Source organism: Leiobunum rupestre, chromosome 9 (genome assembly GCF_980474605.1).
Source record: "Leiobunum rupestre chromosome 9, qqLeiRupe1.1.hap1, whole genome shotgun sequence".
Classification (NCBI taxonomy): Eukaryota; Metazoa; Arthropoda; class Arachnida; order Opiliones; family Sclerosomatidae; genus Leiobunum; species Leiobunum rupestre.
In genome coordinates this window covers 34,116,025-34,133,808 of record NC_143392.1, presented here as the reverse complement: position 1 = coordinate 34,133,808, position 17,784 = coordinate 34,116,025, and the positions used below count along the sequence as shown (strand labels likewise).

Below are 17,784 nucleotides of genomic sequence, written 5' to 3'. Positions count from 1 at the left end.
CGAAATCCCGAATAGTTTAATCAGAAGTAAAGTCGTCATGAAATTAGGAATATTTTGACGGGAAATGAAATTGTCGTGAAATCCTGATTAGATCGAGTATAAATGAAGCAGGCGTAAAATAGTTTGACCAGTGGCGTAGCCGGGGGGGGGGCACAGGGGGCACATGCCCCCCCCGAAACGTATGGCTAGGCTAATACCCAAGACACTACCTTAAGCCCAAGTGATCGAGCGACTTTTAGTGCCTTTAAATCAGGTGGCTTGGTAAAACCTTCAACACGTTTTTATATATTGCGATTATAAAATAGAAACCTGTATATAATACGAAAGAAACGCGTAAAAATCCACATTTTATTCAAAACTTAACAAACTAGAATACTAATATTAAAAAATGACCCAAGAAATATTATGAAAAGTAGTGTTCAGTTAGAAGAAACCACCTATGGACTGTGGTGGTTTCTACTAACTTAACTTATCGTATTTACTATTCTCCACCACACTCCCCCCCCCCCCCTTTTCGGCTTTCCGTTGCTATATGCAACGCGTTTTGAAATTTTTAATGTTTAGGCTTAGTTTCTCTTTTAGATTTGACAGTCGCCAGCCAGATTTCCCGCACGGTACTGATGAGTTCCAAATAGAACGAAACCGGTCTACCGTTGGAATTTCTGGCTATTTTATTTATTTTTAATTTAGTTTATTACTCGAAGATCTATTTGATCCGAGTTTCGCGTTTTTTGTTTGCTCGAAGACCTATTGGTACGAGTTATTTGTAAGTTTTTTAATTTCTTCAAATTTGTTTAGGATTTAGCTATATTATCCCTTTTAATTATGGACTAATCTACCTTTTCGCGTATTTTATCATCCTTTATGAATATAAATATCAAATAGTAATTGATAATATAAATGCGATTTTAGTGCATAATTTCTGAATTTCCTTTCATTATTCTTCAATGGCCATCTCGTAATTTTTCTCTCGGAGTTCTCGCACCCCTGTTCAACTATTTCTTTATCTTCGCGCTTCGAACTCTCTTTAGAGGGTAGGTAATCGATCTTGGATCCAACGCGGGTCCATTTCGAATTGAAAGATGAGCCTAAGGTAGAAGCGGCCATTTGCCCAGGAACGATCTGTCATTGTTGCCTACCAGAAGCAGCTCCCTTTTCTTTTTAATTTATCTTTCTCCTTTAAACGTGGATTGAAAACGAGAAAATTCCCCCTTTAAATTCGCATTTCTTTCTCGTTTGTTTGGTGGAGAATATTCGAACACTTTGTTAAATTCAAATCAGTCTGCTTGAAAGGTATTCGAATCACCCACGTATTTTTAAGCGGATAAATTGGATTTTGGATAAGTTTTTAATTTCTTTTATTCAAAATGGATGGCGCCACCTTATCCCATTTGTTATATCCTTCTGACGTCTCGCAATTTTGAAATAGGAAAGACTGGCCTTATATTATGGCTTGGTCTGTGAACTCTAATCTTTTATATTGCACCTTTTAATATTTTAGCGAATAAGATTTATATTTAACTAGTTTTTCGTATAGTGTGATCGATAACGTATTTATGTTAAAAGATAATAGGCGAGCAACAGCAGTGGCGGATTAAGCACCTTGGAGGCCCTCTAAGCTATTTTATGTTGTAAATATTATTTGAGGCCCCTCGAGACGGCGAAGTCCTTGGCGGAATTTTTATTAAAGCTCTCTAAATTAATTATTTCATACTTTTTCGTCTCGTGATTCCCTTGTTTTAAAACCACGCCCCTCAGCCTTTCCTAGTGTAATCTTTCCATCTTTTATGTCGGTAAGGGGGGAACGACACTCTGATACGATCGCATTCTCTTTCCCCATGTGGGCGGAGATTGTCTTCCGGGTATCATGAAAACACAGGGTATAGAGGCGACTACGTATTATTCGCTATCTTAAATATATTCTTGGTGTAAGTTTCGGACCGGACTAAGCCTTGGCTCTCGAGCAGTGGCGGGTTAAGAAAGGCAAAATATCTAGTACATTTGGCGGAAAGATACTAGCACGAATTTACGGTATATCGGCAGCGGGAATTTAGAATTTGGCCTATTTACGGTAGAATTTCTAAATATACCTGCGCGCGTTACATAATTTTGGAAAATACTGTCTATTGAGTTATAATTCAAAATGACAATTTATTAATTAACATAGATAAGATTTAATAATTTAACTTTAGTACAAAAAGTGAGATATACTTAAAAAATTCCGTTTCGCGAGTCCAGGGTAAGTATAGAACGGGTAGTGCCGAGATTACCACGTTGACTTATATAAATATGCGATTCGTTGGCTGTTTATGAGCGTTATACCATAGAGTAACCCACTCACGTAGAGTGCAAGGCTATCAGCGAAACTTGTTAACACTTTTCGTACGCAACGTCTTGTTTTCGAGACGTGAAATAAACAAGTTGGTCTAAAAGGTAATATACAAAATCTGGATAAAAAATTAAAAACATGGGACTATATTTATCGGTTTACCCCCATTTCGCAGAAAATAGTTCTCCCAATCCCATTTCTCCCAATCCCATTTCTCCCAATTCCCATTTCTCCCAATTCCCATTTCTCCCAATCCTATTTGTCCCAATCCCATTTGTCCCAAAATAGTTATTCCAAATCCCATTTGTCCCAAAATAGTTATCCCAAATCCCATTTGTCCCAAAATTACACTTGGTATAAACATGAATCTAACCTAATATAACCTAACCTAACCTAACCTAACCTAACCTAACCTAACGCCAAGTCATTTGAGTAGAAAACGGGTAATAATTAAATGCGGTGAGAATATAAAAAGTCTTGAGTAAACACACCCGTAAATTTCTCGTTTTGGGCCCCTTCCTATTTTATTAGACAATGTCGTCAAAAAATATAATGCCGTCAAAATGTTACGCTGTGTTTTTTTCGACATATCGACTCGTACCGATGAGATCTAAAACCGCGCAATTTCCATATATTTGGAAAATAATGATTGGGAGAAAGGGGAATCCATATTTTTGGGAATATTGATCGTTGGGAGAAATGGGAATCAATTTTTTTGGGAAACTTGATCGTTGGGAAAAATGGGAATACAAATTTTTGGGTTAAATGAACTCCGGTTCGGAGAAATGGAATTGGGACAAATGTGACACCATGTTTTTGGGAGAACTGATAACTTTGGGAGAAGGTAAAATTGGGTTAAATGGGAACATAACTTTAATAATGCAGAGAAAAAGGGACCTCGTACTTGGTTCGTTCGAGCGTTTCTATCCTTAAAAGTTGGTCGACATAAATTTTGCTAGAGTTCATAAAAATGGTAGCGTACTCAGCAGAGCTCTGTGGGGTGCGAAACAGTTACCCCCTCGCTATTCGTCGGAATATACATCCAGTGTTGGGCATTTTTGTCGAGTTTATCCACAAGTTGGTCCCTTAGGATTAATGTTTCATGCGCTTCCATAGGGCCTTCCACTCTATGTGACTGGGCTATTCTATGGTTATACTAAAAATGTGCTATAATTATGTAATTAATCTACATTAAATATTTATTGATCACTTTGAATTTTACGCAATTAACCTTTCTAAAATGGATTAATATAACACACGTAGGAACCTTTACGAACTCAACAGAAAATTGGCGAAATTCGAAATTCCCGCCGACAATTTACCGGATATTAGGTGTTTTCATAAAGTCCCCATCAAAGAACAACGTAAGAGGTGGTATACTCTAGGAAGGGACATGTAACCGTCTGTAGTCTTTGGTTTTTATTGATTTTTCGGGAAACATGTTTGCCAGCTTATTGACGTACATTCATGCGAGTCGCGCCGACGGTTTTAGAACTGGAACGTACTGAACCGAACTCCCATCAAAGACTGAGGGGGCAATTTTTTTCGGGGGGGGGGGAAACAACATAGCCGGATTTTATGAAAACGCGTATTCATGCTAGTATCTTTCCGCCAAATGCACTAGATATTTTGCCTTTCTTAGCCTGCAACTGGGTATAGTCGGCGTACAGAGATGGTAGAGATGGTAGAGATGGTAGAGATTGTAAAATATGATGACGATAATTACAACAAGAGCCGCTAATGAGCGTCGCCGTCTCTTCGGGGGTGTTATTAGTCGGAGCCCGCTCAAATCTCGCACGTCGTCGGGCAAAACTTCAATTTGAGGAAAGCGCGTCTCCTGCGAGGCCTCTTTCCCCCGACACCACCCCAACACGCCCTTTCCCCTTTCCCCTTTAAACTTCGAAAGTTTTTAAGACGTTCTGCCCAGCGTTCTCCTATGAAATTGGATTTCTCAGTCTTAAATTTTCGCATCGACGACGTAATGAGTATTTTTAAGTAACGAGCTCCCTCCGTAGCCGAAATGAACGAGGCCTGACGTCGCTAGTATGCCTTTGCCTATTTTTAATGAGTTTTCGCCAGAAACTATATACCTGTACACTAGGATTGTCGAAGGCTACGACAGCAACCGAAGAAATGGGCTGGACTTAAACTATACGTTTTATAAATAATAATATAATAACATTGGATGCAATTTGTATTACTTAGTTTATTCATAGTGACGACCAAAATTTATAAAATAGCACCACCTGGTAGCGACTTTGCTCACTATACTAACGGGGATGTATTTACATCAGCTCACTTCGCAACGATTTGAAGACGAGGCTTAGCGAAACTTAAAACGCTTTGAAAATGAAAATAAATCAGTTTCAATAATATCCGACACATGCGCAGTTAGACCAAAAATCAAACGAGGATGGTACTTTGACGTGATATCTTAGTGTGACCTCGGTGACCTATGACGTCAGCTTAGGCTTCACATTGTTTACGACAAGTACCATCTTAATAGTTATTTTTAAAGCCTATAGATGGTGGTGCGAATATTGTAACAGTCGTGTTATCCGTAGGATGATAAAATTGGCGAATAAGTAGATCATCCTTTACAATGCAGTCCATAGGTGGTTCCTTTTAACACAAGGACCTTAAATATTATCAAATATTAAGACTTAGCAAAAGTGACATAATTACCAAAAGAGTGACAATCCTTGTACTTTTGTATGCTAAAGGTTTAATGAATGCTCAACTCGAGATCAACCACATAAAAGACTATTTATTGTCGCTAGCTTTCTGGATCTTTTTTAGTCTATGGTATTATATCGTAGGTAGATGACGATAGCATCTATACAGAACGACGAAAACTCAAAAAATACACAAACTTTGACCAGTGCTACTTAGTTCCTCCGTTCCTCACTACGAGGCGTTATTTGTTGGTTTTAACTTCTTTCCCTCCCCAAGGCATACCTTACTTTCTCCCCCCCCCCCCAACTTGTATTTCGCTCCTAACATTCATTAAGAAATATGTCCGATTGACACACTTTTGGTAATTATGTCACTTTTTAACTTAGTTAATTCGTTTTGTAAATGAAGCTATAATACCCGTCTGTGGTAGTCGAGGGGCTAACCACTTCTTTAAATTCTGTACACCGATTACAGCGAGTTCAGCCTTTGATAGTGGTAAATTTGTAATCGATTACGTAATAACTTTCAAGTTTATACGAGTTCAAGTTTAATTTATTCTTTATGATTAAAATATACAAATTCGATGCAAGGGCCAAGTCATCAGTGACTTATAGTACAGTCTTGTAAGCCGATTACGGACAGTGATCAGCCCGGGGTTGGCAAAAACTGGTAAAAACCGGAAAAAAAAGTGGCAAAATCCCTTTTCATGCTAAAATAATCATTGATATATCTATTAAGTGACGAATTTGGTCATTGCAAATAGGAGAGATGAAAAAGGCCAGAAGAAGAGTGAATAGAATAGAAGAATATACTGCTTTTATTATTTATTTTTATTGAATTTTGCCACTAGAGGTGGAAAAACCATGGAAGTACAATTTTCCACACGGTTTCTAACAGGAAAACAATAGGTGGAAAAAACCGCGGAAAAATTTGGTTTTTTCCACCCGCTTTTTCCAGTCGAGGGGCTAACCACTTCCTAAAAATCTGTACACCGATTACGGGAGTACAAAAATGAGTACAGCCTTTGACAGTACTAAATCTGTAATCATTTTCGTAATAATTTTAGTGCAGTCAAAGCTACAGGCTTGTACACCGATTACGCCGAGAGATCAGCCCCTTGGTGGTAGTTTTATCGTATGCAAACCTCATATGAAATATAAGATGGGAGATATTTTCAAAGTCATTTTCTCTTCGGAATTTATCATTCTCTAAACAAAACTATCGCGATTTGGAGCTTTTCTATAGACGGTTAAAAAAAAAGTTCGCCAGTCCTCTTCCCGGTTTTGTTTGAAAAGGGGGAGGGGGTGTGACGTAGACCTGACGCTAGTGCCGCCTATGGCCGAAACAATATTTATTTTCAAGGTTTTTTCCGTTAAAATTATATCTTCGAAAATACGTCTGCTATAACAAATCCAAAGGCTCTTTTAAACGTTAATTTTGGTTTCATTTCAAATTAGACCTTCAACGTTAATCAAAATAAAGATGTTATTACCTTTAAACTGATTTATTTTGAATCCATGATGGTTTTCCGTCTATTTCAGTTTATTGAAAATAATTATCGATAATCCATTGAAGTTTACAAACAAATACCAAGTATAAGACTATGACTATACGTAACATAATGACAATTACCGAGATTTACAACCAAACTGATTTTAATAGTTATTGCGTAATCAAGATGTTTTCTCGGCACAGAGCCCTCTAGTGTCTAAAATAAGCGAGACCTCCGCTAAGGCGAAATATCTGGTTTCCGATAGATAGGCGGAATATTAGGCTAAAATGATAAAAATTTAAAAAGTTTTTCTCGGCGCCACGAGCTCATGTTTTTTTTATCACGCGTGATTCCCACGCGGGCTTCAAAACAAAGCCAAAGCCCCTCGCGACTCCAGAACGTGCTCTCTGATATTAGGCTTAAATTGTTATCAAAAAGTAGTCATACAAAACGGTTAGTCGTGAGTCCAAGTCATAGCTTGAAGAGAGTATCAGTGCCGAAAAAACGTTCGGTTAGAAAATTAGCAATAAAGCAATAGGAAGTGTCATACTTATTATTATTATTATTACTTATGCTATGACTAGGATCCGATCGTGAATATGTTTTGAAGGGCAGCCATGTTTAATAAAATGCGTGTACTAGGATCTAAAGATAGACCCAGTTTTTGACAGTTACAATATTTGAATGGTTTTTTTATCCATCTATACCCGTCTGTGGTAGTTAATACGTTTGCAGACGTCGTGTGAAATATATTTGAATTTATCATTCTCTAAACCAAATAATTTTTTTATAATAAAAGTTAAATTTTTATTTCGTTCCCGCTCAGGAAGTGGTTCGTGAATCTCAAACTCACTTGTGCAATTGCCGTCAGCACCTGAGGGTGTTGGGAGTGTCTCAATGTCTGGACAGTGACTGCGGGCCCTTGTTGCAAATCCAGGAGCTGATGTGCGTGGCGGACGACAGCAACCGACTGCGGCACACGCCCATCATTGTCACTGGCAAAGAGGGATGCGGCAAATCCACTCTGCTCTCGCAGGTATTTCAGTTCCCTCCTTGTCTTCTTTAATCGTTGAATCGTGTCCACCCACAAACGACGCGTTATTTCCTATAAGCCTTGGCAGTAACCCAATTCCCCCTTACTTCCCTATATTCATTCAATTTGCCGCGTTTCCGGAAAGGGAGAAATTAGTATGGACGCTCGTAAGCCCCGCTATTTCTTCCTAATTCCAACAAACGCGACTGGAATAAATAGGTTAAGCGAACCTTCGCTGAAATTTAAACGAAGCGTGGAGAAAAAGTAAGGAGGTGTAATATCTGTGGGATCATGTTTGAGTCTGACCATAAGGAGGTTGGTGTTATGTCTGCGGAAGAATGGGGGCTGAAAAAAGGGGTTGACATTCGGTTTTTTAGGACGTGACGTCGTCCAAGGGAGCGTCAGCGGTCGTTGTCGCCCATTGTTGGCATCCCCTATTGTCCGGAGAATTAGGGGTTGACAAAAAGGGGGTGGACAACGTTAAAAATAGCGTCAAAGGCACCAATTCACCAGCTGTCGTTGCAAGCGCCATAGAAGTGTCGGTGCTTACCCCCTTTGTTGGCATCCCATATTCTCCGGCTGGCATTCAAATTGTTTTACAAAACGACTCCAGAGTTTTACTCCTTTCAATCGAGCGACAGTGATATTATCGCGCAATAAACCGTTGTCTTGAATTTCAAATTTGGCCGGTTTAACATTTGTATTTACAATAGAATCTTAAACCGAATAAATTAAGTCAAGTGATTCATATTTACCAGTGACAATTAATCAATTAACGTTGCATACGTATTTTCTAAAGCGTCGTTATTTAGTCAGACTAGCAAACGGCTCTAGTCTTTCAAGGTTAACAAACACTATCAGGCCCATAGTCGTCAGTCCATGGTCAGGAAGTGAATTCTTTAGTCATTACCTTCAAAAGAACATGTGCCTAAACGTAGCAGCGGTTCCCAATTTTCGTTGCTCAAAAGTTTTCTGGCAACTCAAAGTAATTTTATAACCAAAAGACCTTAGTATATATTAGCCTAATTTAACCTAATCTTAACCTAACCTTTACCTAACCTTAACCTAATCTTAGCCTAGCCTGCACCTACTCTTAACCTAACCTTAAACTAACCCTAGCATCATTTTAACCTAACCTTAATTTAACCCTAACCTAATCTTAGCCTAACCTGCACCTACTCTTAGCCTAACCTGCACCTACTCTTAGCCTAACCTGCACCTACTCTTAGCCTAACCTTAATCTGACCCTAACATAATTTTAACATAACCTTAATCTAACCCTAACATAATTTTAACCTAACCTTAGTCTAACCCTAACATAATTTTAACCTAACCTAATCTTAGCCTAACCTGCACCTACTCTTAGCCTAACCTGCACCTACTCTTAGCCTAACCTGCACCTACTCTTAGTTTAACCTTAATCTGACCCTAACATAATTTTAACATAACCTTAATCTAACCCTAACATTTTTTAACCTAACCTTAGTCTAACCCTAACATAATTTTAACCTAACCTAATCTTAGCCTAACCTGCACCTACTCTTAGCCTAACCTGCACCTACTCTTAGCCTAACCTGCACCTACTCTTAGTTTAACCTTAATCTGACCCTAACATAATTTTAACATAACCTTAATCTAACCCTAACATTTTTTAACCTAACCTTAGTCTAACCCTAACATAATTTTAACCTAACCTTAATTTAACCCTAACCTGCACCTACTCTTAACCTAACCTTAATCTAACCCTAACTTAATCTTATCCTAATATTCAAGCTCCAGTTTCACGTTTATCTTTAAATAAATTTATTACAAAAGGTTACTGGGCTAAGTCATCTTAACCTAACCATCAACTTTAACCTAAATTAAACAGAACAACGCGAAAAATTAGGCTTAGCCCTCAATTTACGATTTTCATAAACCACGGAAAAGAAATAGGATGACGTAATCCACAGCCAATGAAATTGGAAACCGTGGTTCAGTTTTGTCGCATCTTAAAAAGACTACGCTTTAGAAAGGACTTATGATAAACCTTTGACATTGCGAAGTTCAACTAGACGTTCGCGTGAACAATTCGGCTGCTCAACTTCTCTAAGCCGTGTTGGGAAATAGGAATTTGCAATTCTTTTGTTGTCGTATTCCCAGGAAGTTAGTCTCCCTTTGCTTGGAAATCGCCTTAAAGTATCAGCCAAGGTATATGGCTATCCTTACAGTAAATATATTTTCTTTTGAAAGTTTAAATAACAATGGAGGATGGAATTCTGCCGGCGTTCTTGATCCATCCTGCTTTCTCTGGCTTTGTTTCTCCTTTAACGTTATCCTTCCGTATTTCCTCCCCCAACTCTCCCCCAACACATTTGCCCTTTGCTATTTTGTACTCTTGTCATCTCAACGTGACAATCTCTCGAAAGGTTCAACCTCCAGTTTCGGGGCGTCCCAAATGGAAGGTTGAAATCTAATATGTGTAGATTCTTTTTATTACGCTGAACAAAACCTAGAGTAGCTTTTTATTTAAGCGGATTGAAAAGGAAATTTGCATAGCGACATCCGAAATAGTGATGTAAGAGCAGGAAACCCACCGGCTCAAATGAAATGGGACTTCTCGCATTTGGTCGCTTTCAAAAAGCGGTTCCGTTTGTCGCTCTTATATTGTAATTGAATATTTTTATTGGAAAATGCATGGAGGCTTCAATTATTTTAACTGAGCTTAGATATTAGTAGTTCTTTGTTCAGGGTTAACGGATTTAAATCATTTCTTAAGTTTAAGGTTTTTCGTTCTTTTCGTTTGTTCCGGGATTTCGGAGTAGGGTAAGAAGAGCCAGGCTATGACGTCGTTTTACTCCGATTCTGTGGTAGCGAATAGTTTGAGTTGGAGTAAAAAAGCTTTTCCAAAATGTCTTCCTGTAGTCTTTTTAGCAGATAAATTATGGCTAGCAGACGACAAAATCCGATTTACTCCTTTACACCTCCTTTTCAGAAGGAGTAAAAAGAGTAACCTAATACTCCGGAACAAGCGAATAGTTTCTGGGGCGGAGTAATTATCATCCCCGGAACAGGCGAATAAAACGTTTTAGAGTGAAAAGAGTACACTTTTAGTCCGAGAACATGCGAAAATAAACCACCTTATTTCAATGGTGGAATAAAAAATTTGAAAAAATATAGTCTAAAGCAATTCAAAGTAAATCTAAGCAAAGTAAACTATTAAATGTTAATTTAATTTAAATTAGATTTAATTTAAGTTTAATTTATACAATTGTAAATCCATAAATTAGACCCTAAACCAAAAATTGTTCAGAAATCAAACAAATTCAATAAAATCAAAAGAATTATCTTTAAATAGAGATTGGTTGATTTGATATAATAAAATTTGATATCGAAAGTACGTACAACTAGGTTTATTTAGCGTTGATGGGGGGGGGGGGGGTTTAATAGGTGTTTCTATAAAATAAAACAAAAACAAATAAAAGTATAAAATGTTTTTATCCGCGTCACGAGCTTAAGCGTTTTAGTACTTAATTGGCACGCGCGTTTCAAAAATCTTCCGTAACTATAGCTGGTGACGTAGAAAAGACATTTACACGTGACCTCCCGTATTTCATAGAAACACCAATACACTCTTTTATATCCTTATTTGTGAGAGCTGCCATTTTATTACGGGTCTGATTTCAAATAGCGCATGCAAGGCCGCTTCACGCGGTCAAGTGCACGCGACGTCTCGAGCTGATGAGCACGTGCAGGCGCCCTTGCCTGTAATATTTTAAATTAGGCCTGTAATGAAATGGCCGATTTCGTAAAAGAGTGTATAGATCTTTATATAAAATACGAGAGGTCACGTGATTACGTTAGATTTATCGTGCAGTTAAAGTTAGAGAGCGCGCGCATATTTTGGTTTTTGTTGAGCTCGCGCGAAAACGCACGAGACCCTCTACGCGGAAATATTAGGAAGCGCGCGCTCGAAAAAAATAATAATAATGTATGCGTATATATTATTTTATAGAAAGAGCTATTGGAAATTTATACTCTATTTGTAAATATTTTAGTAGCGTTTCTAGTCTGAGATAGTCAAAATAGTGGTGGCTAACTGTGCAATTTTCTCCGTAGGTTTTGATGTATTGCCCGGAATGGTTGGGCAACGACGTGGTTCGCGTGGTGCGGCACGTGGGTCAAAGTCCCTGTTCCATGTACACGCCGGAGCTGCTGCGCAATCTGTGTCTGCACATCAGCCTCGTCTTCGGCTTCGAAATCACGCCCAAACATTACAGCTTCGAGTTGGGCAAATTGAGCAACTGGTTCCAAGACCTGCTGAAAATGGTCGAGTCAACGACCAGCGAGTTGGTGATCATTCTGGACAATTTGCACCAATTGCGTTCGACGGCCAACCATCAGGCGGCCATTCTGGGTTGGCTGCCCTGGAACCTGCCCATGAACGTTCACATTCTGTGCTCCATCGCCGAAGAAGCCGAGACCGTCTTGGCCTTGCTCAAGAGTCGCATTTCCAGCAGCGATAACTTGGTCCGTATTCCCCCTTTGACCAATTCAGCAGCGGTCAGCATGTTGCAGTCGAACCTGCGCGACCACAAGCGCGTCTTGACCCCGGAACAATGGGAGGTGGTCCGGCTTCGGATGGCCGAAGCCACCGTTTGTCCCCTGTACGTCAAATTACTGTCCCATCGGGCCCGCAAATGGATGTCCTCCACCAAACTGACCGAAGAGGACGTCTTCACCGACCTGGAACGTTTGGTCAACTTGTCTTTGGACGAACTGGAGACCCGTTACGGGGCCCGAACCATTCGAAAACTCGCCTCCTACTTAACGTGTACCAACTTCGGGCTGCGGGAAGCGGAAATCGTGGAACTCTTGTCGTCCACCGACTTCGAGGGACCCGTCAGCGACATTCAAGGCGAGGACAAGAAATCGGAGTTCTCCTTAAGTTGCTGGTTCGGCATCAAGGAAGAAATGAGTGAGTTTTTGCTTTTTACACATTTTGAGCGCTTTAACAGCCAGCTAGCGATATATACGAACACCGGACGCGTTATCTTGGTCTACTCTAATCTAATCTAATCTTAGACAGAAAAGGCCTTCGAAGATTAAACTCGTAAACTTTCTACGATAAAATTTTAATCCCGTTTCACTCGTTCGAGCTTACGATAAATTTCAATCAGTGGATTCGCTCGAGAAAATCAAATTAGCAAAACAAATTTCGGCACGTAAAGTAGACCGGGTCAGGATTGAGCCTATAGCGAGGCTTTAAATTACATATCTCCATTCGGTATCGCCCGCCCCTTATTGCTGGCAGCCTCGCGTTACGCGACCGTGGATATTTCCGCTCCATAATTCCAGGACGAACATTGATGGCATACGCGTCTGATAGTTGCTAATCAGAAAATGAATTTAGAACGCGCGGCCATATTGGCAGGCTTAACTTCATTTTCGGGCCCGTTTCAAGTCGAATTTGATCTCCGCGGAGGACAATGTTAAGAGAGCCTGTTCGTCCAAAATTAGACTCGCTTGGCTCCTTTCGAAGAGAGTTCATTAGGCTGTAACTCAAACCAACTACGCTCTTAATTCGAGACATCGCCCGTTTTAAGTCACAATTAGTGCTCGGATTTCGATTAATTTTTATCCAAGAATAAAATAAGCTCGGCGATATTTAAATAATATTTATTTAAATAACCAATAGTTGAATAAAAATTGTAAAATGTTTAAATAATTTAAAGTTAATAAGCTTATTATTTAAATAAAACAAACGATTATTTAAATAAATGCCACTTTTATTCAAATAAATGCTTGGTTGCGTAAAAACATAATTAAATAAGTTAAAATGATATTCTTTTTACCAACGTTTTTTTAAATAAATCGGAAAATTTGTGGATAATGAATAAACAATTCCGAGCTCTAGTCACAATGGCTTCATACGATAAAGTTTCAGCGAATTTCCGTAGATGTTTCAACCATAATATCAGGATATATTGGCAGCGCATAAAGATATTTTTATAATTTTCTTCTTAACGGTTTCGGAAATAGTTTTGGCGGTTGGCGTTTTTTTTTTAACAATTTTGCAATTAAAATCCTACTCAAAAATATTTACTGATCCAGACAATTATTTAACTGTTTCTGCAGTTCTGATATTTCAGTACGGAACATAATCTTGAAAATAATTATTTAATAATTACGACGGAACCTACTGCCGCCAGTCTTCTAATATTTGCTTTCCGTGTTAATCGGAAACAATATTCCCTTTTAATTCAAGAAACTTTGAACTTTCTAATTGCGAAATTTAAATCCTACTTTATTTATAATTCTTAAAATTCACTAATTGGAAACATTAGTTTATCACCTTTATCCTTTATATTTATAGTAGCAATTTATGACAATAATTTTCCGATAAACAAAGTACACAAGCTTAATCATTTTCACGAAGTCAGCCTTTAAATCTTCAAATCAACTAGGCTAATACCCAAGGCACCACCCTAGGCCCAAGTCATCTAGCGACTTATAATGCTTTTAAATTCAGGTGACCGGGTTAAATTGCGTAATAGGGTGGTGGGACGCCCTTCGTGCCACGCGAACCAAAAGCTCCCTACACTAACTATTACCATATGTAACATAATTACTCATAAGTATGCCACTGTAACCTTTATTCCATTCAAAAATCTTCACTAACGGTTTGTTTCACCACGGCATTTGAGATTCGATGACGTCAAATATGACATCAAATATGACGTCAAATATTACGTAGGGTACGGATGACGCAATATCTGTGAAACAAACCGTTAGTGAGAAAAAGAGCTAGTAGCATACTTATGAGTAATAATGTTACATATGCTATTACCGTTAACCTCAACAAGTTTTTATGGAAGGGAAAACCGAAGAGCACGGGGGAAAACCCCTTTAACCAGTGGGGAGAGAACTTGCAAACTCAACGCGAAAGGAGTGGTTCCGAGTTTTCACCCAGTCAGAAGTCAAGCGATTGCGAATATAAAATCGAAAGCTGTATAGATATCTAGGGAAACTCGTAAAAATCGACAATTTATTCGGACTTAATGAACTACGAACTTAAGACTACCAACGAAATAATCAGTGATCATCTGCTTAGAGGACTTTTAAAGACTCACATCCCCATTGTCTTTAAATTTTAAGAGCAGACGAAAAAAGATTATCACCACCTCGCTATCTCGGTGATAAGACTGGTTTAGCGACACTACCGTTCTTCGTTCAAAATATGAATTTTGGCTCTAATTATATCCTCCACGAAAATTTCTAACTTAATCCTGCAAATAAAAAAAATCGTCGTAAAATTTCCCAATTTTTCTAGACATATAGTTTTAGCCCTTGCCGTAACAGTCGCGAAGACTTCTCACAAGCGAGGCAATCAATTTTCATTTAAAAGCTGGGAAAACTTTTAATACAAGCACTGTTTACTCCCAAGAATTTTCCAGCTGAAAGAGGCTCGAAGCTCTACTTCTATCCTACGAGATATTACGCGCTATATCTCTCCGCTTTGGTATTACCGTCTATAGTAAAGCGTGACTGAAATGAATTTTGATAAACCTCTTTGTTTAAACAACGCAGCTCGTAGCTAAATCCCGATTACCTTTAGCACGCTGAAGATTGGAAAATGCTCCGGCTTTTCTAACGACTTCATTTTTAAAGAGAATCTCACGCGCGTGTTATACCGGGGGGTGTCATTCCAGGCGGAACTTTGAGCCGTTTTTGAAGAGGAGTTCATTTTGTCCAAACTTCCGCTTTTATCTCTCGCGAAGAAGGTAGTTTCGAGAGAGCTCTTTCTAATGAGTCTATTCCACGACGAAGAATGCCTACTTCTGTCCGCGCGCTGATAAATCGCCTCTTAATCGACTGGCGTTAAATCCCTTTTTCACTTTTAAGGAGGCGGATTAAATTTAGATGTTTCCGTATTATATCGTAGATACATGACGCACACAGGGTGTTTCAAAAGGTTATGAAAATATTTGAAGAAGTTGTAGGGGGTGAGTTGAGAATAGAGGTCGGGGACGGTTAATCATTAACCATGTTTAAATTGATTTTTTTCGGGGGAAAAATTTAAACAAAGAAATTTACCGGTTAATATTTAAAAAAAAAACATGTATTATTCGTAAAATTTGAGCTTTTTATCGAAAAAAAACGTCGTTTTTCCGATTAATTTTACAAATTTATCAAAAATATAATCGGATTATACAGAATTATAAATTACTCAATCAAAACGTTTTACGAATAATTTTGAGAGCTTTATCTATTGAATAAAAGTTAACCATCCCCGACCTCTAGTTGAGAAGTATGCCTGTTTTTTTCTCATTTTCCTACGATGAGTTAAAAGAGCGCCAGAGAGCTTCAAAATGTGGCCTACTAGCCCCTGGAAGTAGGCCGCAACAAGATCAAAACCAACTGAACATTGCGGGAAACCCGTGGTCGACCTACTTCGTTCTTGTTCTGTAAAACGAACAATACCAGTCGCGGAGAAGTTGGTAAAAGTCCGTGAGACGGGGATGCGCCGGTTCGGGTACCTTTCCTGGTAGAGACGTTGAGCAGCCAAAGCATTTCCATCCGCTAGTCCGTACACGAAATGAATATCCTCCAGTTCTTCCAAAGTGAACTCCATTGTTGCAGTTTGAAAGTGATGAGAAATAACGGTCCATCACGACTTTAAATACTGTTTAAGTTTACTTTTTTACGCTGGTTACCTCGATTTGCTTACAAAGTCCTTTTTTACCTATCACACGAACCCAAACCTAAGTGCTACGTAATAGTGCCATCTATCGGTGTTCAAAATTAGTATTTGTAAAAAAGAACGTGATAGATTAGGCCTAATAATGTTGATAGCCGTAGAGTATGAAGTCACTTGTCATTTGGTTTGGGATTGGGTCACTCTATAGAATTCAAGATCCTTAAATTAAAAAAAAGTTAACAGAAATGCTTCTAAAGGCGCTTCTAGGTGGCAGCACCTTCCGGGACTTAAAGCGAAAGGCGAGTTGTCTGCCATCTATTGGCTTTCCGAAACCACGTGTTTAACAAGTTAATAATCACGTGATTCCGAAAAGCCAATCAACGCGACAAGCTCCCAATTTACCACACCTTTTAGGCTAGATTTTGATGCTTACTCAGCTTGTTTTGATAATTACGCTAGCGGCATCTTGTGGGAGCGAATTCAACTAGATATGAACCACCACTTGCTTTAAAGTGACAATATCCATACTCAAAAGCTGGGATACCCTTGTAAATAATTTTCAGTTTAGTAATCCCCTGGTGGCTCGCTTGTCCCCGAGTATCATACAATTTATTCGTAAATATTCTAGGAAATATTTTTATTATGTAGTTGTATTTTTAAATTTAATATTTTGTTAAAAAAGTAGAAATTGAAATTAAAACTAATAAATAATCCTGTGAACGTATATCCTTGTAAAAGAGGAACCAAAGTTAGGAAATTCATTCATTTATTCAAATTGGTGTATAAATATATATCAACAACAAATTTAAATATATCTTTTTGGTGGGGAAATCTAAAATTAAACACGAACTGTATAAATTGTCAATAATTTCTAATAAATATTCACTCATTATTGAACAAGCTATGTTAGACCCAGTGTGGAGAATAATGTTTCATAGAATCCGTAGTATATAAATATATCTTGCTAGAGAAGTGTGCATCTGCCTATCCCGGCTAAAACATGTTTCTTCTTATCAAAAAAATATTTTGGGGGGAAAAAAATGTGAGGCCGAAAAAAATCATGTAATGCCTATCTTATTCATTTATATATTCACATTAAAACATATTAAAGGGGAACGGCCAAGCTTTTTGAAATGTGGCCTTATTTCCGTATCAAAAGATTAACAAGACGTTCAATATACTAACACCTAGGAGCAACAAACACAACACCCCACACAAAGAGAACGCAACCCGTCAAAAGTCGTGGATTTTCTTGCGTACGTTTTTCATTGGCTAGACGCTTTAGCGCCTGCTGCCGTCGGAAGGGGAAAATTCGGAAATTGCCTTCCCCTCGCCCGTAAAACGTTCAGCTTAAAGGCTCGTTCAATGAAATTTGTACACAACACTGCGTTAGCGTGTTTAAAGGCTAACTGCGTTCGCCTTGTGTTTGTTGCTCCTAGGTAACACGTACCTTTTTTCGTCTTGAAAAAATAGCTTTTGGCCCAAAAAGTTGAAACGAAAAATAACGCCAGGTGCTTGGGTTTGAATTTTCGCCGCCATCTTAGGCAACTTTTGAAATCGCTCAATTTAGGCTT

At 38.5% G+C, this 17,784-nt stretch overlaps 1 protein-coding gene across 2 annotated transcripts in view; it reads left to right on the top strand.

The window, feature by feature from the left end:
- LOC149927228 (protein qui-1) overlaps nt 1-17,784 on the top strand; it is a 233,051-nt gene that overhangs the window by 177,448 nt on the left and 37,819 nt on the right. For both annotated transcript variants that reach the window (XM_090158274.1, XM_090158275.1), the window contains 2 exons: nt 7,324-7,533; nt 11,629-12,487. In XM_090158274.1, coding sequence (XP_090014400.1) covers nt 7,324-7,533; nt 11,629-12,487 — 1,069 coding nt within the window. The remainder of the gene's footprint in view (nt 1-7,323; nt 7,534-11,628; nt 12,488-17,784) is intronic.